The following is a 22684-nucleotide window of genomic DNA, read 5'->3' on the forward strand; positions in this document are numbered from 1 at the left end:
GCCTGGACCACCAGGACTGTTATGTGTGGGGGTGCCACACAGGGCCACCCCACACCTGGGCACAGACGTCCTAGCCAGGCTCCCCCGTACCCTCCTCCCCGCTGCCAGGGCCTCAAGGGAGCCCCCAGACCCCAGCCCTGCTCCCTGCTTCTCCAGCCAAGGAGCACACAGTAAGGCAGAAGTGGCCTTGTCCAGTGCTATTTATTGAATCCGTCATCAAACGCAAGAAAAGACTTGCCATTCGCCACAAAGGGAGTGGGTGGGTTGAGGTCTGCTGCTGGGGTGTACGGGCTGGGAATGGCTTGAAGCCCCACAGAGGACAGGCAGCCCAGCTGGCCCTTCACACACATCGGACAGCTGCCGGGCATGGTGTCCAGCAGGACCCTGTCCGTCCTCCATAGGCAGTGCCCCCAAATCAGGGCTGGAGAGCAAGACTCAGCCCCAGGGGAGGCAGGAGCCCCCAGGGCCCTAGGCTCAGGCCGAGCACCAGCACAGCTGTGAGGCCCCAGGAAGGGAGGGTGGGATATGGCAGGGCAGAGCCTGGCAGGGCAGAAGGGGGGTGCAGAACAGGGCAGGGCTCCTGGGCACTGCCCAGCTCCCAGGGCTCAGCCTTGGCCGTCCTGGCAGGGCCACGGTCAGAAATAGAGAGCTGGCTCGCTGCGGAAGTCTGAGAGGTCGTTCTGACTGGCAGGGGTGAGCTGAGAGAGAGAGACACAGAGGGAGCGGATGGGTTCATCCAGGCGTTAGAGACCCACGCCACCCCCCACCCCATGTCCCGTGTCTCCCCTGCTAGTCCCGTCCCTACTCACCATGACCTCCTTTGGTGCGGGCTCTGCCTCACGTGGAGCCTGCTCCAGCGTCTGCGCCTGCCATTTACCGAAGGCCATGGAGTGCTTTGGAGTGTAGCTGGACAGGCCTGTGAGCCGGGAGGCACACGTGTGGATGTGTGGCCCGGCGACCCACTGGGCCACCCGTTCCAACAGGCGGGCACTCACCTGAGCTGCCGTCCGGCAGATGAGGGCTCTCAGGCCCCACATTGTTCACAAAAGTGGCTCGGGGCAGGAAGAGCACAAAGGGCTTCTCCACCACCCCCTCTGAGCTGGACTCCTCCTCCTCCTCGGCCTCCTCGGCCTCCTCGGCCTCCTCCGCCCCCTCCTGGGCCTCAGCCTCTTCCTCCTGCACCAGGGAGCTCTCAGGAGGGTACTCAAACGTGGTCTGCAGGCGCTTGTCATTGAAGGAGATCTTCATCTACGGGCAGGAGGCACATCAGCGGGGCCCTGCTGCCTAGCCACCAGCGGGACTTGAGCCCGACCGAGGTGGGCCCAGTGACCCCGAAGAACATGGTAGGGGTTGTCGGGCCCAGGCAGGTAGCACAGCAGGCCATCAACCCTTCAGGAGCTGAAAGGTGAAGGAGCTGCCCCTCATCAGAGACAACTCCTTTACCTGTACCCTGTAGGCCCGGGGCCAGAAGGACCCCAGGAAGACTGGGTCTGGATGCCCAGGGCAACCCAGGGCCAGTGTGTCTAAACACCTGCATCCCAGGCCCCACCCATCGCTTCCCACCCCGGGCCCAGGGTCGAGTCACCTCGAGTAGCCTACCCCTCCCAGGACCAGATCGAAGCCAGCAGGAGCCCAAAGCCTCAGGGTCTCCAGAAGCTTCTGTGGCAGCTCCAGGGCAGGAGCAGGGTCCAGGTGGACCGTACTTTGGGGCGCCCACATACTGGGAGGCCCTACCTTCTTAGCTACCAGCAGTTCTGCTGTCAGCTGGGGCCTCTCTCCAGGACTGAGTTCACATCTTGGCTGGCTAGCCACCTGAATGAGGCTGTCTGCACAGCTCAGCATGGACACCACTGCTGGGCAAGGACCAGGCACACCCAAGCCCCAGGGTCACCACAAGGTGACAAAGCAGGGTGGCTGGCACACCTAAGCCCCAGGAAGGTGGCACCAAGGGCCATCACCCTGTTTTACAGACTGAGTCAGCATTAGAGCAAAGCTGCTCCCAGTGGGGGTTGTGGGGGCCCTTTCCTCCCACCTGGACTACCCATGTGGCCCGAGTCCACCCTGTCCACTCTGCAGGCTACAGAATCTCATGCCTGAGCAAATCCTCTCCTCTCCCAACGGCCTCAGAGTCCAGCAGGCTGCTGGTTCTGAGAGGAAGCGGGGTCAGGAACGAGCAGGACTGCAGGCAGACCCTCACCCTCCTTGACGCAGGACTCCCCTCCCCAGCCACAGGCCCCCCAGGCTTGCTCAGCAGGGCTCAGCCAGGCCCGGCAGGTTGGTAATGAATCTGAGAGCCACCAGCCTGCAGCAGATGGGAGCAGCCCTACGGGAGCTCGAAACATTAAACTCCCGAGCACAGGACACCAGCAGCCGGCTCAAGTTCCTCCTTCTTCCTTGGAAGGAGCCGGAGTCAGGAGCTGGGCCCCCAGGCAAAGCACCATGGGGCCTGGGGGCAGCAGAGGGACCCCCCGGCACTGGTCTCAGAGGGCAATTCCAGGCTGAGCCACTGTTCAGAAACAAGGGCACCTGTTCCTGGCACCCTACCGTGCTCCTCCCACAACCACCCGTGCACACACGGCCCCCACGGCCGTGGGCATCCCCATCTCAGCACGGTGCACACACAGACATCCGCTGGGCAAATCTCAGGCCCAGGCCCCGGCCGGCTGTACATATGAGTGGTCACGGATAAGAGCAGGCAGGTGCAGACCACCTGAGTCAGGCAAAACCAAGAGCAAAATACTTGCTCCTGTCACTTGAAGGCCCACGGTCCCCACCTGCGCGGCCCTGCTCCCACACAGGCCCGCCCCAGCCCTCCAGCTGCCCCTGCCCCCCCAGGCCTAGCAGGACAGAAGCCCAAGCAGGATGGGACTGCCAACCCAGGGGCCTCCCCCTGCCCCAAGGCCCCACAGTGAACAGGGCTTCCAGTGACCCCTGGGTCCACGGCATTGTTCTCAACGACCCCGGGCCCTCCAGGCCCATCCCCCACCACTGAAGACAAAGGAAGGGCTGGCTGCCAGGGACCTGCCAGATTAGCGTGCCCTCATCAGTCCACATGACCAGCTCCTAGTGGGGAGGCTGAGGGGGCTGGGCAGACATGGGGCACTGAGCCTGGCACGGCCTGGCCAGGCAGGGGCGGGGCGGTGCTCCCAGGCCACTGTCTGCGCCCAGCTGCGGCCCCGGGCTTGGGTCACACCCCACCTCCCCTTCAGTGCCCACACTCTACAGGCCGGTGGGGCTCACAGGCCTTGTGGGTGCAGGTCTCTGGGTCACAGGACACCCTGTGACGAACGCTGCTGGGAAGGGGCCAGCCTCTAGCCCTGGGCAGACGAGCCGGGAGTGGCCAGGGGCTGGCACTCGTGCACACCTGGCTGGGGGGGGAGGGGTGGACTTTGCCCGCTGCGCCAAGCGTAGCCGGCAGGTGTTTCCTGGCTTGGCCCACCTCCCAGCTCCCACATGCCCTTTGCCCCCCTCACCCTGCCCCACCTGCGCACACCCAGTTTGGGTTACTGAAGGGCGTCCAGCCTGGACTCTGGTCTGGGAGCTGGGTTCAACCAGCCCGTGCTGGTGGTGAGCCCCCGCCCAGCCCTCGCTCCCATCCCCTACTTAGTCTGCTGTAAGGACCACAGGACCACCCCACACAGCCTCTGCCACAGCTCCCACAGCTGCTTCCTGATGCCCCCAGTCAAGTGCAGCACCAGCCCAGGGCAGACCCTCTGCCAGTGGGGACGCTGGTGGAGCAGGGTCCAGCCTGCTCTCATGGCACCGGGCTTTAGAGAGCCCACATGGGGGCGGGAGGCACCTGCAGAAGACCTGGGGGAGTGGGAAGGGCGGGAAGGGGGGGCAGAGAGGAGACACAGCCAGGACGCCTGGAGGTGGGAGGGTGCGGAAGAGCGGGTGGGGAAGCAGGCCCCCGAGGGCAGCTATAACTGCACCACAGCTCCAAGCGCTGGAGCGAGGCCGAGGGCCACGACCCGGCCGGCAAAACTGGGGTGTCGGGGTGGCGCTTACACCACGGGTGAGGGCAGATGGCCAAGGGTGTCGCTGACTGAGCTCTGGGGACGCTGACACACTCAGGCTGCGCAGAGAACCAGCACGTAAGCAGTGAGGAGGGCAAAGGGGAGGGGAAGGAGTTCCTCAGACGTGCAGGAGCCTGGCCAGGCGGCACCTCACAAAGGGGAGAGGCCCACAGCACCAACCCAATAAACCCTGCGGGAGGCGGGTGAGGAGAGCGGCCGGAGAGTCCCACCAACCACCGCCTGGGGGCCGGGGCAGAGGTGAGACGGGGCATGGCAACCATGCCCCACAGCAGCCAGCCCCTGCCTGGCTGTCAGGAGAGGGGCAGATGGGACATCTGCAATCCTGCCCAGAGACAACCAAGTGGGGACAGGTCCCCCCAGGCAGGCCTCCCAGGTCACACTGTCCAGCTGGGCGCCCCCACCACCCTGGACAGGGCTCTAGCCCTCCGAGGCACACAGACCTGCCGGCTCAGGGGCAGGCTGCCCGGGAGAGCCATACCTCACCGGCCGCCTGGGAAAGGCCCCAGCCCCTCCCACCACCACCCCAGTCAGCCAGCCGTGCAGGGGTCAAGGTGAGCGGTGGGCCCCAAGGTCCCCCGTCGGGAGAGGGGTGAGCAGGACAATGATCCAAACCACAGGCTGGCTGGAGTGCTCCAGCAGCCCAGGGTCTCGAGGAGCAGTGGGAGCAATGCCCAGGGGCTACAGTCAGGAGGCTCTCCAGGGGACGCAGACGGCTCTGAAGGCCGGGCGCACCCACGCCTCTGCCCCACGCGACAGGAGTTCTGGCTCCTCCTGGGCAGGGCAGCTGGCGCGGGGGGTGGGGCAGTGCTCACAAGCCGGAAGTCACCTCCGATAGATCGTGCTGCTCTGGCAAGGGCTAGCTTGGCCGCTTGGCCCTGCCAGGCCATCCATCTGGACCCCCAACGCCCTCAGGCTGGCACAGAGATCAGGGCCAGGTTGGTCTGAACTGCTCTCCACGCTGGGCCAGGGCCTGCTTCCTCCCATCACCTCCTCCCGTCCTTCTCACCCCAACCCTGCCACAAGTGACCCCCACAGTGCTTTCCCCAGCGGGGGGAGGAAAGAGTAGGGGCTCTAGAAACAGGAACTAGCACTCAATTCCTGCCCCATGACCTCCAGCCATCCTTAGGTTCCTCATCCACAAAGTGGGGGGCCGTTACCACCTCCGCTTCTTGGGGCCAGCATGGAAAGGTACTGCCTCCCAGTTCAGGGTCAACAGTCAGGGAGCAGGAGTGGGGAGGTAGGGCTGAGGGCCACGGCAAGGGCAGGAGCAAGGGTGGGAGGGGGCTGCGGCCCATAGCACTAGAGAGAGGGTGAGTCAAGGTCAGGCAGGCAAGATGGACCCGCCGGAAGTGCAAGGGCAGGTGGGTGTGGATGCCCGTCCCAGCAGATGGAGTGGGCGGGAGCACCAACGCCCTCACCCAAGCAGGAGGAAAGGACACACGGAGGAAGAGCAGTGCAAGGCCACCCCACGGCAAACAGAGGGAGGTGGCGGCTCACGTGACTAGACAACCAGCAGGCACCACCGACGGGGGGGGGCCTTTGGTGACACAAAGCACATCACCACCCCCATTGCCCCAAGGAACTTGAGGGTAGTGGCAAAGGTAGCTTCAAGGGTGAGCCAACGAAGAAGCCTGCCAGGCGCCATCTCAGTTCCAGGGGAAGGCACATCTGCCCCGTGTCCGCTGATGGGGGTCAGGTGGGGCTGGCTTTGGAATTTGCCCCTGGGCCGGACCCAGACGCTAGAATGACCAGGAAGAATCTGAGGAACGTTTTCTTGTGCCCAGACGGTTCCAGGCCACTGGGCAGATGGGGATTAAGGTTCCAGCAGGGCTCCTGGTCCTGCAGCTGGGTCTCTGCCTGAAGCCCATCCTCCCCAGTGAGGGGGAGAGTCTACACTGCTTCCAGCATCACACCCCAGGCCTGGCACACACTAGGAGTTCAAGAAACACTTGCATGAAGCCAGGTCCTGCTGAGCTCCAGGCCAACATGCCTTCTGGGGCAGTTGACAGCCTCCCACTGAATGGTTCCCAGTGCTGCACCCCTGGGCTGACAGTGGGGTAGGGATCTGACCACACCCAAATCACAGGCCTCCTGTGCCTTCCCACTTCTGTCCTGGCACCTGCGACCCACATAGGCCAGGACTCCAGAAGACCAAAAAGCCAGGGCCAGTGTGGCACCAAGAGGCCCAGAACTACTTGTTCCAGTTGGACCCACGATGAGACAGGTGTGCCCCAGCAATTCCAGATGCAGCCGCAGGAACAGAACGGCAGCCATGGTGCTGGCTGGACTGACCTCCCCACAGCCTGACACAGCACACCTGAAGCAAACTGTCCCCTCTGGGCCATTAAGGCTCTACTAGAGCCCAAACCAGGGATCCCCCCTCCCCAGCTCAGGCCCTCCTGAAGCCTGAGTGGCCACCCAGTCCAGGGTCTCCTCTGGTCCACACAGAAGCCATCCCCCAAGCCACCCTCCAGCCAAGCCCAGTGCCCCAGGAAGCGGGCACATGCTAGACCCACAGCTCTGTGGCCCGTCACCTTTACTCCCTCCCACCCAGTGGCTCTCCCCCCTGCTCCCCCCACTGACCTTCTTTCTCGAGGAGCCAGCCTTGGTGAGGCAGGACTTCTCTAGAGCCAGGTAGCCACCAATCACCTCAATCTCGTGCACGGTGGGATAGCGCTTCTTCAATGTGGTCCCCAGGGCGGCAGGGGGATCTGACAAGCTGCCTGCCTCCTCCTCCTCAGCCTCCTGTGGCCTGGGCTCCCCATTGGTCTGCAGGGACCCTGGTTTCCTCTTGGGCACCACAGTGAAGGTGTTGCCACCTCGGTGCTGGCGCCCTGACTGGTGCCCAGGCCCAGTGGGGTGCGGGTGGTACCAAGGAGGCCCACCAGCTCCGGAGCAGTGCAGTTTGGCTTCTTGGGGGACCTCATCCTCTGAGTCCACCTCATCAATGAAGGTAACAGGCAACCCTGGGCTCCCAGGCTCCCTGCCGTTCTTGGCCAAGCTGGGAACCCCGAGGCCCTGGGCAGGCTTAGCTTCGGCAGCAGCCGGCGCACACAGCAATGGTGAGGACAGCCGCTGCTGCCGAACAGCTTGGTCCACGAGGGCAGTAGCTGGCCTGGGGGAGGCCCCCTCCTCCACCCCCAAGGGGCTCCTCCCTGCGGCAGGCACGCTATCCCTCCCAGGCACCATCTGGGCTTCGAGCTCCAGGCTTTGGGAGGCCCAGCCAACCTCTCTCTCTGGCAGCCCCCTAGCCTGCCTCCCTTCAGGAGGAGGGGCCCCAGAGTCTTTGCGCTTGGGGATGAACAGGAAGGAGTTTCGCGAGTTCACACGGAGGCTGGCCAGGGCCCGGGCCTGGAGGTCCCCAGCAGGGATCCTATCCATGTCTGGCTTGGAGGCCGGCCGTATCTCAAAGGAGTCATTGGCGCTGGTGGCCGCGGAGACCCACTGGCGCTGGCTGGGAGTGGCACTGGAAGGGCTGGATGTGGGCAAGGCCAGGGACGCGGCTGGAGTGGCACTGGGGATCCCGGGGCTGGGGGGCGGGTGGACCGGGGCCTCCCCCGACTCCACCTTTGGCTTCCACTCGCCCGGCCCAGGCGCAGAGCCCGCGAGGCCGTTGGCAGTGCCGGCTCGGAACTCGGGGGCTGCAGGCTCGTTGGGGAGCGGGCGAGGGCCAGCGCTGCGGTGCAGGCCCCGAGGGTGGACGGTGAAGGAGTTGCTGCCGGTCTTCTGCAGGAAGTCGCTGCGCCGCGCCCCAGGGCCTGTAGCACCGCGCTCAGGCTCGAAGCAGGCGGCGCCCTCACCCACGCGCGGGGCGGCGGGGCCGGGAGCAGGCGGTGGCTGCGGCGGCGGGGTACGTCCGCGCTCCGGGCTCCTGCGGCGGACCGGCGCGGCCAGAACGTCGAATTTCTGGAGCAGGCGGCTGACGCGCCCGGGCGGCGGCGGCGGCGGCGGCGGCGCCTCGTACACGAGCACCTCAGCGGCGCGGATGCGGGCGGCCGGGCCAGGGCCCGGGCCGGGGCCAGCGGGCGGGAAGCCCGGTGCCGACTCGATGATGAGGATGTTGTCGGCGTGGATGGTGCGCACACCCGGCACGCGGCGGTACAGCTCCAGCAGCTGCTGCACCGGCCGCGCCCCCGCCGGCCCCTCGCCCCCTCCGCGCCGCGTCCCGCGCCGCCGCTCCGATTCGAGCCGCATGAACGGGTTCTCGCGCAGCGGGCCCAGGCTCTCGGCCAGCACGAGCCGCTCGGCCGCCGGCTCCGAGGTCTCCGCCGCGCCCGCCTCGGCCCCAGTCTCGGGTGCCGCGCCCGCGCCCAAGGCGGCCAGCTTGGCCCGCTTCCGCTCCAAGATCTCCCGTTTCCAGGCGGGCAGCGCGGCGCGAGGCCCCGGGCCCGGCCGCCCCAGGCCGGCCATGCTGCGGAGCGAGCGCCGGAGCCAGCGTGCGCGGGGAACTGCGGTAGCCGCCAGCCGCCGGCCTTAGCGCCGCGGCCACGCCCCCCGGCCCCCGTCTATTGGGGAGGGGCCGGCTCGGACCCGCCCCGCGTCCCGCGGCCCCACCTATGGCAGAAGAGAACGGCCGGCCGCGCTGATTGGAGACTGCTCTCCCTGACCTCTCTTTCCCGGGGCGCCTAGCTGGAGAGCGCCAGTCTCCGAGCCGGTTTCCATTGGGGACGGCCCTCCTGGACGCGCCTCCGACCCCTCGCCGCTCATTGGCGGCCCCACTTCCGCCTCTGCGCCATTGGCCTGCGAGGACCTGAGGGCGGAGCCCGGCGGGGCTAGGTCCAGGCCGGCAACGCCAGACGGGCCCCTGGGCGCAGCTAGGTGGGTGACCTTGGCTGGGCTCGGTCCTTCCTCGTCGTGCCAGCATCCAGTCCACCTGTTCCTGACGCTCAGAACGCAGTGGAAGAAGAGCCTGCCCAGGACTGGAAAGCTGTCCCCGCTGGTTCAGGGACTGCCCACCTGTGGTCCTAGGTCCTCTGCAGGACTTGGAGAGGCTAATGCTGGAGCCCCACACAGTGCTGAGGAATTGCTTCTCAGGAACCCCTAACTTTTGCCAGCCCCCAGAACTCACTCTGTTGTTCACACAAGTGGCAGAAGCCCTACCCCACACTTTGCCATCCAGGGCCCATTGAGCAGGAACAGGAGTGCAGAAGCCGTGAGGAGGCACAGAGAAAGCTCTCCAATGCAGACAGCCACGAAAGCCAGGCTGTGCATTCCACCCTGTTGCCTCCCCACACTCCTCTTTCATCTTCTGAACTTCCCCCATCCCAAGGCTAGTAGGGGTGCCAGTGACCTTAAGGGCCCAGCTTTCTTGCCCTTGCTGTGAAGAAGCTCACTCCCAGCACCCACCACACTTTTGAGGCCCAGTGAAGCCAAGGGGAGATGAGATTAGGGGGCATTGACACAGAGGGATGCTACCTGCCTTCCCCTCACCTCTCCTGCACTCAGCACTTGCTCAGTAATGGCACTCACCTTTCAAGGAGTGGGACACTCCCTCTCAGGGACAGGGCTCCAAGGACACCTGGGGCTCCACATAGGCTGCGGGCAGGTTTCAACCTGGGGTGCCCTTCCCAGCTTCCGGGTCCCATAGTGGTCTGCACTACAACTACTTTAACATTGACTTACTCCTTCCCACTCTACTAAGCCAAGAAAATAAACTGGATTTCAGCCTTCCAGAGGTCAAGTGTCTCCTTTTCAGGACTCTGGTCAAATCACTTTTCCGAAGGAAACTAAGCCTTCTTATGCTCATCACTTCTATAGCAACAGGATCACTCAATTCTGAACTACAAAATAAAACAGGATACAACAAAACATGCAACCTAAAAATAACATTAAAAGAAAACCCACTCCCAGGGTGCCTGGCTGGCTCAGTCAGAGAAGTATGTGACTCTTGATCTCGGGGTCCTGAGTTCGAGCCCCACGTTGGCTGTAGAGATTATGTAAACGAACTTTAAATAATAAAAATAAAAAATAAAGGAAACCCACCGGCAATGTTCATCTTCTATCTGATTTTGACACAAATTATGCCAATCCTGGGTTGTAGCTGTGGGACAAACCAGACCAGTCTCCAATGCAAGAATCTCAATGGCTCAGGCCATGCAGCATCCATTCTAGGCAGAGGGTCACAAAGCTGCTTCACTAAAATAAAGGTCTGCATATCTGTTCTGTAAAGGGCCAGACAGTAAATATTTTATTTTTAGGCAGTTCTCACCAGGGACAGCTTTGTCTCCCAGACTTGTTAGTGTATGGAGACACTTCTGCTTGTCACAAGTGAGGGGTGCTCCTGGCGTCTAGCGAGTAGAGGACAGGGATGCTGCTAAACATTCTACAATGCTCAGAACAGCACCACCACCCACCCCAATCAAAGAATGATTTGACCCAAAAGGCCAAGAGTGCCAAATGCAAGCCACATTCACTTGCTGTCACATGGTCTTTGTTTTTATAACCCTTTGAAAATGTAAAAAATCACTCTCAGCTAATGGGCAGTACAAAAACATGCCTCAGGCCAGAGTTTGTTGACCCCTGCTCCACAGCAAGGCCTATAAAGACCACACACTGGCAGGAAGACAAGGCTCTGATGTCACACAAACTATTCAGCAGTGCCTCAACACAGGCCTACCCTACGTTGTCTTCACCCTGGCTCCCCGGGCAGGAAGACAGGCTTCTCCGAGGGAATGCCCCCATCCACCAATGAAGCTCTAGTACATTCCAGTCTCCCACAGTCAGCTTTGTAACCAGCTACATGACACAGGGGGGAGCATCTCAGCATTCATCTGATTTCACCCTTAAGAGCTCAGGCAACCACTGTACATCTCAGCAAAACATTCTTATTTTATTTTTATCTCAGCAAACGTTCTCATTTGACTTGGCACCTGACTGGCATTAAACTAAAGACCCCAGCCCAACAAACGTGGGCCAAGACCATTTGCAGGTCTCAGTGCCTGTGAGCATCAAAGCTGTTCCTCTCTCTCTGGTCCCTTAGGGAGGCCTAAATCTGTCTCAGGTGTGCTAACAGTGCTGGCCACAAGGTGGTGGAGAAGTTGCAATTGACTGGGATAGGAAGCCAAGCAGTGCTTTATAAGCAAGGTTCTCTCGGGCAGATCTCCACAAATAGAGGGTCCCAATCAATGCTTATCCAACATATGCCTGTCTGCCTGGGCTGGAATGAAGAAAGGGCCATCCTCCCCAGTGGCTCAGGGGAGGAGACACAAGCTCGTTTACACCACTTAGAGCTTAAGCATCTAGGTCTTGTCTGGCTGGATGGGGCAGTGGGCTCTTTTAGGTCAGCGCTGCTGGGCAGAGGAAATCCCCGAGTCCGGCTTTGCAGCCTTTGCACAAGGAGTACTCTTCCAAGATCCATGAAAATACTCAGAGCCCATCGGGGCATTTTACATATATGCAGTTTGCAACTGTCAGAGGAATTCTGCACTGTCTGGCCTGGGTACTTCTCAGCATCTCAATTCAGGATTAGCTATTCAAAGCATGAAATAACAAGAAATACATTTTAAGGATCAAGGCTGCTCTTTTTTGCCCTGCTGAGGGAACAATTTTAGACATATGATTGGTATAGAGAAAATTGGGCACTCGCCAGGGCAGGAGCTGACTTTGCTTTCAGACCCAGACTTCTCCTTTGGTGCGGTGGAAGTGGGACCTCAGCTTGGGGTCCAGCATCCTAGCTATCCAGAGTTCTCTCTCCGGCCTTTCTGCGAGGCTAGTTGACCCGACAGGCGCGGATCATGAGCAGCTGCAGGAGAATGAAGACTGGAGACGTGATCAAGCCGAACCAGAGCTCCCGAGTCTGTTCCACCAGCTTCTGGCACAGTAACATCTCGAAGACAAACTTGAGGCTAAGAACCGTGAGGACCCAGAAGAGGCGGAGCACGGCCAACCGCTTCTCTCCGTCCTGGAAGAGGCGCACGGACACGATGGTGGTGAAGTAGGTGCTGAGCCCATCGGCGGCGAAAAAGGGCACAAACACGTTCCACCAGGAGAGGCCGGGGGCCAGGCCGTCCACACGCAGTGCCAGCAGCACGGAGAACACCATCAGGGCCAGCAGGTGCACAAAGATCTCGAAGGTGGCGAAGCCCAGCCACTGCACTAACTCCCGGAGGGAGAAGAGCATCGCGCCGGTTGAGCGCGGGCCGGGGCCCGGCCGAGCGTCCCACCGGCGGAGCTGCTCCTCCTCTCCCCGCGGGTCTCGCCGGCGCCTGCCGCCGTCGCCGCTGCTGCGAGCGGGAGACAGCGAGCGGCTCTGCCTGTCCCGGCCCTCGGCCCTGGCGTGCCGCCAATACCCTGGCCCCGGCCCGAGACCCAGTACTGGCCGCGAGCGGACGCCCGCCTCTCTCGGACGCCATGCCCTGCAGGGCGCGGCCTGAAGGCGTCACTTCCGGCCACCACCGGAAGTCGGAAGTCCAAGCGGGTCTGGGCCGCCCAGGCTCGTAGGAGCTGTTAGCAGGCCCGGTGCCTGGGTGCGGGCGTCTCCCGGTCGTCCCGATGCCGAGCCCGGGCCTTCTGGTGCTCTTCGGCAGCCAGACAGGCACGGCTCAGGATGTGTCGGAGAGGCTGGGCCGCGAGGCTCGGCGCCGGCGGCTCGACTGCCGGGTGCAGGCCCTGGACTCTTACTCAGTGGTGAGGGCGCCCTAGGGCCTCGGCGGGGAGGCCGAGCAGGCCTGGGGCGCCAGCCCCCCTCCGAGCCCTCGACCGCAGGGCGCCGCATTTTGTCTGACAGCAGGCCCTTCATTTACGGCGGGTTTAGGGGGCGGGAGAACCTGGGGACAGTGGCTTGGCTCAGCGCATGGAGGGAGGGAGCAGGCAAGGTGGGAGGGTGGAACCCGAAAGAGAAAAAGGGCCGGCCGGCCGTTCGCGGGCGCTCACTGAGGTGGTGTCCTACCACCGTGAGCGAGGGAGAGGGCGCCAGGCTGCCGAGAGGATGCCTAGTCATTACAGCCCGAGGTCTTAACACGTGTGTCTTTTTGTTGAGGTGAATCTGATTAATGAGACCCTGGTGATATTTGTTTGTGCAACTACAGGCCAAGGAGATCCCCCTGACAACATGAAGGTAAGGCCGACCTGAAGGCTTTCTTTGCTCAGGAGCTCAGATCACTGCCCTGGACCCTCACTCTGTTTTCTTTGCCTGGAGAGTCCCAGAAGCACAATAAACACTTGCCCTCCTATACCTACCGCTGCCCGTGAGCTATGGATTGGGAAGGGTATCTTCGGATGGAGCTGGGGGCTCTGGCTCCGGCTGTCCTCCCTAATAAACTCTTCACAGGCCACCAAATAGCCTTGTTCTCCATTTTAACCTGTAATATTTTCTCTGGGGCTGTATATGAATCAAGTCTGGGTCTATGTGTGTATTTCAGAACTGGTGGACCTTCCCAGAACATTCTTCAATTCTTTGTGAACATTCCAAGCATGATCTAGTGCTGGGAATCCAGCCATGAACCTATTTCTGTCCTCACGGAGCTCACATTATAGCACAAGCAACAACTTTCACAGGCAGTTACAATACTAGGAGATACATACTGCCAGGGAAAGTACCAGATGTCATGGGGGCATTCATAAAAGCTATCTAGCCCAACCTAGGGGCTCAGGGAGAGCTCTCGAGAAGAAAGGTGTGTGGGCTAAGTCCTGAGGATAAGTGGGGGCTGGCCAGGCAAGAGGAAGAAGCCTGTGCAGAGGGTAGAGTGGGAAGAGTGAAAGCAGTTCAGTAGGACAGAGCCAAGGAGAGCATCAGGGTGGGAGGGGAGAAGAGAGGCAGGAAGCTGGACCTGACCCCAAGGAGCCCAGCAGCCACAGTAAGGTGGAAGGACTTGAAGTGAAGGGCTGTGGAGTCCACTGGGTGACACAGTCACATTGGTACTCTAGCAAAACTGCCACTTGTCAAGAGGGGGGATGGGCTATAGCAGAGCAAGAACAGCTCCAGAGTATGCACAGTGCAGGCGAGACTGGCGGCCTGGACCAGGAGGGTGGCAGGCAGTAGAGAAAAATAGACACACTCCGGAGATGTCAGGGTAGAATCGAGAGGACACGGAATCAAACAGGGATTCGGGCTCGGGGACCAGAATGGCTGGTAGTTCCAGGCACAGAGGTAGAGACCAGGGAGGTCAAGTGCTAGGAGTCATTCAGGTCGAGGTGCGAGGTTGGTGTGGGGCTCTAGCAAGTATCCTGGATGAGGCATGAGAAAGGAAGCTCTCCCTCTCTCCTGGGACAGATTGCCCTGAAAACCAAGGGCATGAGAGGTGGAGGAAAGCCTGTGAGGGTCAGGAAAGTGGCCCCAGCAGCAAAAAGGGAGTGTCCCAAATCCAAGGTCAAGGGCACAGAGGTGACTTCTGAGAGGAAGGTTTCCAGCACTCAAAGCTGCACAGAAGTGAGATAAGGCCTGAGCAGCATTGGTTTATCAGCAAAGGGCCTGCTGGTGACTTTGGGGAGAGCAGTTTCAGTGACTCGCAGGGAGAGAAGTGAGCCACGGGGTCGAGAACCAAGTGAGTGGAGAGAATCTTAAGAATGTCTCTACGTGAAACAAAAGGGGCGCCTGGGTGGCTCAGTCGGTTGGGTGTCTGACTCTTGATCGCAGCTCAGCTTGTGATCTCAGGGTCATGAGTTTAAACTCCACGCCCAACGTGGAGCCTACAGGAAACAAACAAATGATTCTGGCTGTGATTGGGGCGAAGGGGTTGGAAAGAAGGTGTTAATAAGATGAGCGAGATGGGGCGCCTGGGTGGCTCAGTCGGTTAAGCGTCTGCCTCCGGCTCAGGTCATGATCCGAGTCCTGGGGTGGAGCCCTGCATCGGGCTCCCTGCTCAGCAAGGAGCCTGCTTCTCCTTCATGCCTCGCCCCCACAGCTTGTGCTCTCTTGCTTGCTTGCTCACTCTCAAATAAATAAAATCCTTAAAAAAAAAGATGAGAGAGACCTGTTAAATGCTGGGAGTGGGGAGTCTGGGGGAGAAAGAGGCTTAAGATTGAAGAACAAGGTCACACGGGGATGACATAGGAGACCTGGGGCTGAGACCCCAGCACGATCGAGGGGGTCTCCTCAGACAGGAAGAGGGGCAGAAGAGAAGGCAAACCTGGGAGTCAGAAGCAGGAGGTGAAGGGTGGATACCCAGGGCACAGGGCAAGGGAGGGGAGGGGAGACAAAGACTTGGAGGAGGTCGGCTGGGGTACAGACGGGATATCAGACACCAGCAGCACGGAGGAGGTGCTGGTCATCCCTGAATGAGGGTGGACAAGGAAGATGGCAGGCATAGACCCCACCATGGACGTGGACAGGAGAGAGCCCTCCGCAACCACAGCGGGGCCTGGAGGCTCCTTGGAGAGGCTGCGGACTGAGGGCCCAGGGACACGGAGGAGGGGGCATGGGTCCTGCTGAAGACCTGGCTTAGTGACCAGCTGTGTACTAAATGCTGGCTGCCTTGCCTCGGTTCTCAGAACCCTGAGGTCAGGCCCGGGCTCCCAGGCAGCGGACAGGGGGAGCCCTCTGGCAGGAGAGTGAGTAACCACAGCAGAAGACCCAGCAGGATCCTGGCCGGGAAACCCACACTGGGTGACAGGCCCAAACTCACGGTTTTCTGTCAGCTTCTGAAGTCCAAGGGAACCGTGAAGAACCACCACAGCCTCAGGGAAGGGCGCCACTGAAAGAGACCAAGACAAGCGCAGGCGTAACCTGGAGGAGCAGAGACGGGCAGACCCTCCAGAGCCCGGCACCCGCGAGACGAGAGCACATGAAACAGGACGAACCTGTAAACAGAGGAAATGCTCTTGAAAACGATGTCAGGAAAACTTGAAAAGATCAGAGAGTGAAGTTGAGACATTCTACTGGAATGTGTAACAAAAAATGAGCTAGGACACAAATCAAAACCCTAAGGTCATTCCAGTAGCCTCAGAAGGCGAACCACAGAGTGGGAAGAGACTGACCAGAGAGTCACACGATGTCCCAGAACGGAGAGAGCCCGCCCGCGCCTGGGAAGGGCCCACCTGGATGGAAAGGCCCCCGCCACGTCGTGGTGGTTGCAGTTCCTGGGGACAGACAGCAGGACACGGGAGGACACTGGCTTCTCGGCCCCCGTGGCCCAGCTGGACCAGCTTGGAGCAGGGCCTCGGGCTCTTCGGAAAGAGGATTTCCCGTGGCAGTGTTCCCCGCTAACCTGCCGGTCCTTGTGAAGGGAGGGCCCGGGCATGCTCAGATGCAGAGCTGTGAGAAGTGTACGTTCACTGGGCTTCTTCTCAGCAAGCACCTGAAGGACGTTCTCTGCAGGCTTCAGGAAACCGGTCTCTAAGGAGGAGCGCACAGGAGAGGTCCCCGGAGGCAGAGTGGGTGTAGTCCCCAGCAGGGGCTGATGCAGCACAGTCCTTGGGGAGGCCAGGGGTGGCCCAGGGCCAGTGGGCAGAGCTGTGCCTGGACAGGGCCAGGGTCCCTCCACCCCGGGGGGCGTCTGTCTCTAGAGCTAAGAAGCAGAAGGGAGGTGGAGTGCAGCTCAAGTCCTGGACCACACACAGAAGTAGGTGTCACCAGGGCTCAGGCCGCTACGGGCTGAAGGTGATCTGTGTTGGCAAAGTGCCCCTGGAGGCTGGGACAGAGGCCCAGGACCGTGAGGGCCCCCCGGTGGGAAGGAGAGGCACCGGGCTGTGACCTTGGGGGTCTGGGATGGCCAGACAGTGGGGATGAGCGTGCCCTGGGGAAGGGCACAGCTCTGGGTCCTCAGCCTGCACAGTGAGTTAGGTGGGAAGCCGCGGGGGCAGCACTGAGTACCAAGCACGCTGATGGGGGCTTGGGGCCCGGAGGGGGCTCCCAAGGGAGAGAAACTTCACCTTCCACTGAGCGGGTGGGACTAAGACCCCTGGGGGCTGCAGGGGTGCCTGTGGCCGCCTGGGGTTCAGAGCTGGGGGTGGAGGGGCCTTCGGGACGCAGGACTCTTGGCACAGAGGCGTAGCCGTGGCCAGGGGAGACCCGAGCAGAAGCAGGGGCTTCCCCCACCTTGGGGAGACCTGGGGGGCAGGCAGCAGCCGTGGCCTCCCTGCTTTGGACCCCAGCAGCCTTCTCTCCGAGTCCTCTGCCCAGGATGGGGTGAAGCTCCACCTTCTGGTGGTGGCTCTGGGGCAGCATGCTTGCTTTCTTTCTCTGCTTTTTGTTTTGTTTTGTTTTGTTTTAAGATTTACTTATTTCAGAGAGGGAGGGGAGAGAATCTTGAGCAGCGTGGTGCCCGGCATGCGGCTCAATCCCACAACCCTGAGATCAAGACCTGAGCTGAAACCAAGAATCAGAGGTTCAACCTACTGAGCCACCCAGGCGCCCCCTGGGCAACTTTCTTTTTTATGATTTTCTGCCTTTTCCCAATTATTTATTTATTTATTTATTTTTGCCATCCTGATAGAATAAAAACCGGTCTTGTTTTAGTAACAAAGGTCTAGAGGAGCAGGGTGGGTCCAGCATGCAGCTCCTCCCTACCCTACCCTGGGACCCCGGTGGTCTAGAGCAGGACCTCTAACTTGGCTTCTTCTGGCTGTAGAACTTCTGGAGGTTCATATTCCGGAAGAATCTGCCACCGACCTCCCTCTGTCAGATGGACTTTGCCGTCCTGGGCCTCGGCGACTCCTCGTATGCCAAGTGAGTAGGGGCGGGAGGGCTGCTGGCCCACGGGGACTGTCCTCGGGGTTGAGCACAAAGCGTCCTGTAGAGGGACGGTTGACTCGGCCCCCAGGGCTCCCGCTGGACCTCGGGCTGGGACCAGGCTGTGCGTCCTGCTTCTGCAGGGACCACCGGGGAGCAGCGGGGTTTTGAAGGGTGCGCAGGGAACAGACCGGAGCCTGGCAGGGCAGCAAAGTGGGGATGTCTTCTAGGGCAGGGGGTGATGTCTGGACCTGGCCAGCATCCTAAGTGGACATGGGACCCAGAGCAGCAAAGGCCTACCGACTCTTCGCACTCTTAGGAAAGCACGTAGTCGGGAGATATTTGGGTGTACAAAGAGAAGAGAGAACGGTGCAGTGGGGATAAGCGAGGGGCCCAAAAGGCCCCCAGCCCCTGGGAGCCACCCCCAAGGCCACTGTTTCCCTGGGTATGGTGGAGTGACCACCTCTTAGATCTTCAGGACACATGTATGTCCTAAGCTAAGGGTATGTTACCTTTCCTTCTTAAAGCAGCACCGAGGGCTTTGCATTTAAGGGTATGCGAGTTGTCAGGTCACTGAATCGTGGAAACCCCCAACCGTGTGCGCAGGGGCTGAGGGAGGGCCCGCTGGGTGCTGCCGCCTCCAAAGCCAGGTGCAGCCGGAGGGGGGCTGGGACAGCAGCGGTGTGACACTCCCCTGCTGGGGGTTTTGTTCTGTGCCTCCCGTAGACACTTGTGTGCGGTGGCGCAAACACAGGCACGAGGGGGCTGGGGGTGGGGAGCCCCTCCTACTGACAGCGTTCCCTGCGAGGCGCTGTGGGCTCGTTTGGGGCTGCTTCCCCTTCGCCACCCTGCGGCCCTGGGGCTGGAGCCTGCCCGAGCCTCACTCTCCCTCCAAAGGTTCAATTTTGTGGCCAAGAAGCTATACCGTCGGCTGCTGCAGCTTGGGGGCCGCGCCCTCCTGCCCGTGTGCCTGGGCGATGACCAGCATGAGCTGGGGTGAGTGGAGTGGGGAGCGCTGCCCTGCAGGGCCTGGGAGCAGGGGCCCCTCAGACTAGCCTGCACACGCTCTCTCTCCAGGCCTGATGCTGCCATCGACCCTTGGCTGCCCGATCTATGGGGGAAGGTGCTGGGGCTGTACCCCGTGCCCCTTGACCTTGGCACGATCCCCGCCGGAGTCCCGTGAGTGTGGGCCGACAGGTGCGGCGGAGCGGCCAGAGGCCCTGCTGGCGGCCTGACCGGCATGTCCCTCTCCACAGTTTGCCCTCCAAGTTCACGCTGCACTTCCTCCCGGGGGCCCCCAGGGTGTGCTCTGAGGGGCAGCGCGTGGCTGGCACAGAGCCTCAAGGTCCCCCATCCGAGCAGCAGCCCTTCCTGGCACCCATGGTCACCAACCAGAGAGTCACCGGCCCCTCGCACTTCCAGGACGTTCGGCTGATGGAGTTCGACATCACAGGCTCTGGGCTCAGGTGAGGGGCCTGAGACACCCGGCGGGCAGTGGGGGGCCGTGGCTGGGGGGCCGTGGCTGGGGGTGCAGAAGGTCCGCTCCCAAACCTGGAGAGCAGGCACTCAGCAGGGTGGAGGGGTGCGGGCCAGGCGGCAGGGAGACACTTCTATCCGAGGACCCCTCACCCCAGCCCTCCCTAGACTCTCGCTTCCATCCCCTAGCACCCTCCCCTGTACCCCCGGTGCCCTGCCCACACCCCCTCACTCTTCCCTGCGGCTTTCCCACACAGCTTTGCAGCTGGCGACGTGGTGCTGATCCAGCCTGAGAACGCGGCCAGCCACACCCAGCGGTTCTGCCAGGTGCTGGGCCTGGACCCAGACCAGAACTTCACCCTGCTGCCCCGGGAGCCAGGTGAGCGCCAGGGGCCAGGGGAGGCCCGGCCGTGGCCACCCGTTCTCCGCCCCCCGCGGGGGTCTGCTGGCGTACTCAGCCCTGCCCCGTGTCCTGCCCCCCACTGCAGGTGTGCCCTGCCCGGCGCGGCTGCCCCAGCCCTGCTCCGTGAGGCACCTTGTGTCCCACTACCTGGACATTGCCAGTGTGCCCCGCCGTTCCTTCTTTGAGCTCCTGGCCTGTCTCTCTCCCCATGAGCTGGAGCGGGAGAAGCTGCTGCACTTCAGTTCCCCCCAAGGTCAGGAAGAGCTGTACTCCTACTGCAACCGGCCTCGCAGGACCATCCTGGAGGTGTGAGCAGGTGTGGGCAGGCGGGCAGGCCCGGGGCTCTGAGCCACAGGCACGCGTGGCCATGCTGGCCAAAGCCCACGTGAGGCTGTCTCTACCCAGGTACTGTGTGACTTCCCGCACACGGCTGGAGCCATCCCCGCAGACTACCTCTTGGACCTCATCCCCCCGATCCGTCCACGGGCCTTCTCCATCGCCTCCTCTCTGCTGGTGAGGGCCTGTGGGGCAGAGCCCAGGGCGGGGACGCTGGGCCATGCCACATACAGGCATATAGGTTGGGGGGTCACCCCGACCCTCCACATCTACCCTACGTCTGGGACCAGCCCTGGGTGAAGTGGGTGCAGCCTGAAGCCAGGGTGGCAGGCAGGGACAGCAGTGGATCAGGGCACCCACCACGCATCCCCCAGGCTCACCCCTCGAGGCTGCAGATTCTCGTGGCTGTGGTGCAGTACCAGACCCGCCTCAAGGAGCCCCGCCGGGGCCTCTGCTCCTCCTGGCTGGCGTCGCTGGATCCTGGGCAAGGTGGCCCCTGCTTTCCGGAGGGTGGGCGTAGAGGACTGGGCCCAGGGCCTCTGTGCTCCCCTGTGCACCACGGCCAGTCCTGGGCTAGGGCCCTGGTCCTCGGAGCCTCTTCATGCCTCCTCTCTCCTGCCATAGGACCTGTCCAGGTGCCACTGTGGGTGCGGCCTGGGGGCCTGACCTTCCCACAGACACCAGGCACACCTGTAATCATGGTGGGCCCTGGCACTGGCGTGGCCCCTTTCCGAGCAGCTGTCCAGGAGCGCGTGGCCCAGGGTCAGAGCGGTGAGCACATGGGATCTTAGGCAGGGCGGCAGCTGGGGCTGGACTGGGCCAAGCCTCGAGGCCACTGTGTGTTCCCCCAGGAAACGTTTTGTTCTTTGGCTGCCGCTTGCGCGACCAGGACTTCTACTGGGAGGCTGAGTGGATGGAGCTGGAGGGGAGGGGCTGCCTGACACTCTTCACGGCCTTCTCCCGGGAACAGGTGGGTGTGCTGGGAGGGGAGGGGAAGGGGCCAGGATGCAGACTCACCTCCCCAGCCCCTGCCACCTCCCAGTAGGAGCGGAAGGTGTACGTGCAGCATCGGCTCCGAGAGCTCGGGCCGCTGGTGTGGGAGCTGCTGGACCGCCAGGGTGCCTACTTCTACCTGGCAGGGTGAGCCTGGGCCACTGGGTGGGGTTGGGAGCTGGCCCTCAGGGGTCCCAGCCACACTGAGCCCTCCTGGCCTGTCCCTCCAGCAACGCCAAGTGCATGCCAGCAGACGTGGCAGAAGCCCTGACATCGGTCTTCCAGGAGCAGGGGGGACTCTCGGCCCCTGATGCAGCTACCTACCTTGCCAGGCTCCAGCGGACACTGCGTTTCCAGAGTGAGACGTGGGCCTAAGGAGCCGTCCTGCCGGCCTCGGCCACTCTAGCCACTGCCCTCTGGGGGGCCACCATCACCTCCCACCCTGTCCCCTGCACAGCCTCGCTCCGGTCCACCTGGGGTCCCATACTCGGCCCCGACACCACTGCCCACCCACCACCCCACCCTGCCCCCATCCAGGGTTCCTGCTGGCCTTGCCCCACTGGCCCCCACTTGGGTCCTGATCAGGGTGGTCCCTGGGCTGCATCACCCTGTGTGGGGACGGTGCCTCAGGAAGGAGCGGGCAACCTGATGGACATCAGGGGCTCCCCAGACAGCATAGGAACCTGGGGTGCAGGGGCCCCCAGTGAGCCTTCTGAGCTGGTGCAGGGTCCCTGGGAGTGCCAGATGCCCCCCCCCCCATTTGCCCTAGAGGACAGCAGGTCCCAGTCACCCTCTGCCACAAAGCACCCGGTGCTGCCTCAGGGCCTCACGGGGCTCGAAGTCAGTGAGGACCAGAGCAGTGGGAGGAGGCCCCCCAGCCAGTCAGACTTTCCCCGCCCCACTCCTGGAAAGCCTCGGTAATAAATTGTGGGTTCTGGGTGGCTGCTTCTGACCTGCTCTCCCTTGTGACTGTCGGTGCCTCGGGGGCTGGGTGGCCCACAGCGGGTCTGGATGGGGACAGCTCTTGGTGCCTCGGGGGCTGGGTGGCCCACAGCGGGTCTGGAGGGGGACAGCTCTTGGTGCCTCGGGGGCTGGGTGGCCCACAGCGGGTCTGGAGGGGGACAGCCGTCCATGGTGGGCACTGCACCATTGCTCAGCCATCTTTGTTGCAACACTTAGGGGTCTGATTCTACTGTGATGTGTGCCGGCTGTTTGCCCACTTTGTACAAGGTCTGCCCTGGCTCTGAAGAGCAGGGGGCAGCCTTAAGCGGGCCCTGGAAGGTAGGGCGCGCACTGACCATTCCTTCCCAGCCCGGGAGTAGCAGTCCCCCGGCGGGGGCGGGAAGGCGGGGGGCGGGGCAGCCGTTGTCCCCGCCCCTGGGAGGGGCCTTCAGGGTCCCGAGGGGAATTCCTGTAGGAGGAGTCAGGCTGGCTGGCCTACCCACAAGGCTGCCACTTGGAGTCCGTCCCTCCGTCCGTCAGTTGCGAACACTGCGGAGGGCCGTGGCCACGTCTGGGTCGGGTCAGATCCGGTGGAGACGGCACCTGTGGGCCCAAGAGCTGCCCGGAGCCGGCCCAAGCGACCGTGACTTTCCAGGGTGGGGCAAGGAGCTGGGCGCTGGGGACCAGGCTGCCGCTGCTTCGAGGTCAGTGCCAGACCCTGCCCGTGCCCAGAGGGCCACACTGACCTTCACGGCCACGACCACCCTGGTCGCCACCCTGGGGACCCCGCCCACGCATCCGAACTCCTGCCCCAGGGCCCCCACTCATGGCCCCTGTGACCTCAGCTCTGGACTCAATGGTCTGCCTTCAGCCTCTCTGGGCCCGGAGTGC

At 62.4% G+C, this 22684-nt stretch overlaps 3 protein-coding genes across 5 annotated transcripts; 1 reads left to right on the forward strand and 2 right to left on the reverse strand.

Moving 5' to 3' along the window:
- Window positions 1–182: 182 nt before the first annotated feature.
- Window positions 183–8696, reverse strand: TPRN (taperin). Its single transcript, XM_028094656.2, has 4 exons — window positions 6621–8696; window positions 996–1248; window positions 810–916; window positions 183–698 (listed from the first exon to the last, which is right to left on the reverse strand). The coding sequence occupies exons 1-4, from the start codon at window positions 8445–8447 to the stop codon at window positions 636–638; spliced, it is 2250 nt and encodes a 749-aa protein (XP_027950457.2). The 5' UTR covers window positions 8448–8696; the 3' UTR covers window positions 183–635.
- Window positions 8697–10845: 2149 nt separating this feature from the next.
- TMEM203 (transmembrane protein 203) lies at window positions 10846–12391 on the reverse strand. The gene has a single exon (XM_028094551.1). It carries the CDS (start codon window positions 12154–12156, stop codon window positions 11746–11748), a length of 411 nt encoding a protein of 136 aa, XP_027950352.1. The 5' UTR covers window positions 12157–12391; the 3' UTR covers window positions 10846–11745.
- Window positions 12392–12436: 45 nt separating this feature from the next.
- NDOR1 (NADPH dependent diflavin oxidoreductase 1) lies at window positions 12437–21803 on the forward strand. 3 transcript variants are annotated; one of them, XM_028094624.1, is made up of 14 exons: window positions 12437–12662; window positions 13015–13092; window positions 17543–17640; window positions 18541–18639; window positions 18721–18822; window positions 18900–19109; window positions 19377–19498; window positions 19608–19828; window positions 19928–20035; window positions 20233–20347; window positions 20483–20629; window positions 20710–20828; window positions 20904–20998; window positions 21082–21803. In XM_028094624.1, exons 1-14 carry the CDS (start codon window positions 12528–12530, stop codon window positions 21224–21226), a joined length of 1794 nt encoding a protein of 597 aa, XP_027950425.1. In that variant the 5' UTR covers window positions 12437–12527; the 3' UTR covers window positions 21227–21803. The 3 variants fall into 3 exon arrangements, with proteins under 3 accessions (XP_027950425.1, XP_027950427.1, XP_027950426.1); XM_028094625.1 differs by having other exon boundaries at window positions 12583–12662; window positions 13064–13092; XM_028094626.1 differs by lacking the exon at window positions 21082–21803 and having other exon boundaries at window positions 20901–20984.
- Window positions 21804–22684: the final 881 nt, after the last annotated feature.

Source organism: Eumetopias jubatus, unplaced genomic scaffold (genome assembly GCF_037043125.1).
Source record: "Eumetopias jubatus isolate StellerSeaLion01/CBP00866 unplaced genomic scaffold, mEumJub1_p1.0 scaffold_15, whole genome shotgun sequence".
In the NCBI taxonomy this organism is placed as follows: Eukaryota; Metazoa; Chordata; class Mammalia; order Carnivora; family Otariidae; genus Eumetopias; species Eumetopias jubatus.

Coding starts and splice junctions, on each gene's coding strand:
- TPRN (XM_028094656.2), bottom strand. CDS start 8,447: ATGGCCGGCCTGGGGCGGCCGGGCCCGGGGCCTCGCGCCGCGCTGCCC. Junction 1,249..6,620: donor CTGGCTCCTCGAGAAAGAAG/GTCAGTGGGGGG, acceptor TCCTGCCCGTAG/ATGAAGATCTCCTTCAATGA. Junction 699..809: donor CCGCACCAAAGGAGGTCATG/GTGAGTAGGGAC, acceptor TCTCTCTCTCAG/CTCACCCCTGCCAGTCAGAA.
- TMEM203 (XM_028094551.1), bottom strand. CDS start 12,156: ATGCTCTTCTCCCTCCGGGAGTTAGTGCAGTGGCTGGGCTTCGCCACC.
- NDOR1 (XM_028094624.1), top strand. CDS start 12,528: ATGCCGAGCCCGGGCCTTCTGGTGCTCTTCGGCAGCCAGACAGGCACG. Junction 12,663..13,014: donor CCCTGGACTCTTACTCAGTG/GTGAGGGCGCCC, acceptor CTTTTTGTTGAG/GTGAATCTGATTAATGAGAC. Junction 20,630..20,709: donor CGTGGCCCAGGGTCAGAGCG/GTGAGCACATGG, acceptor GTGTTCCCCCAG/GAAACGTTTTGTTCTTTGGC.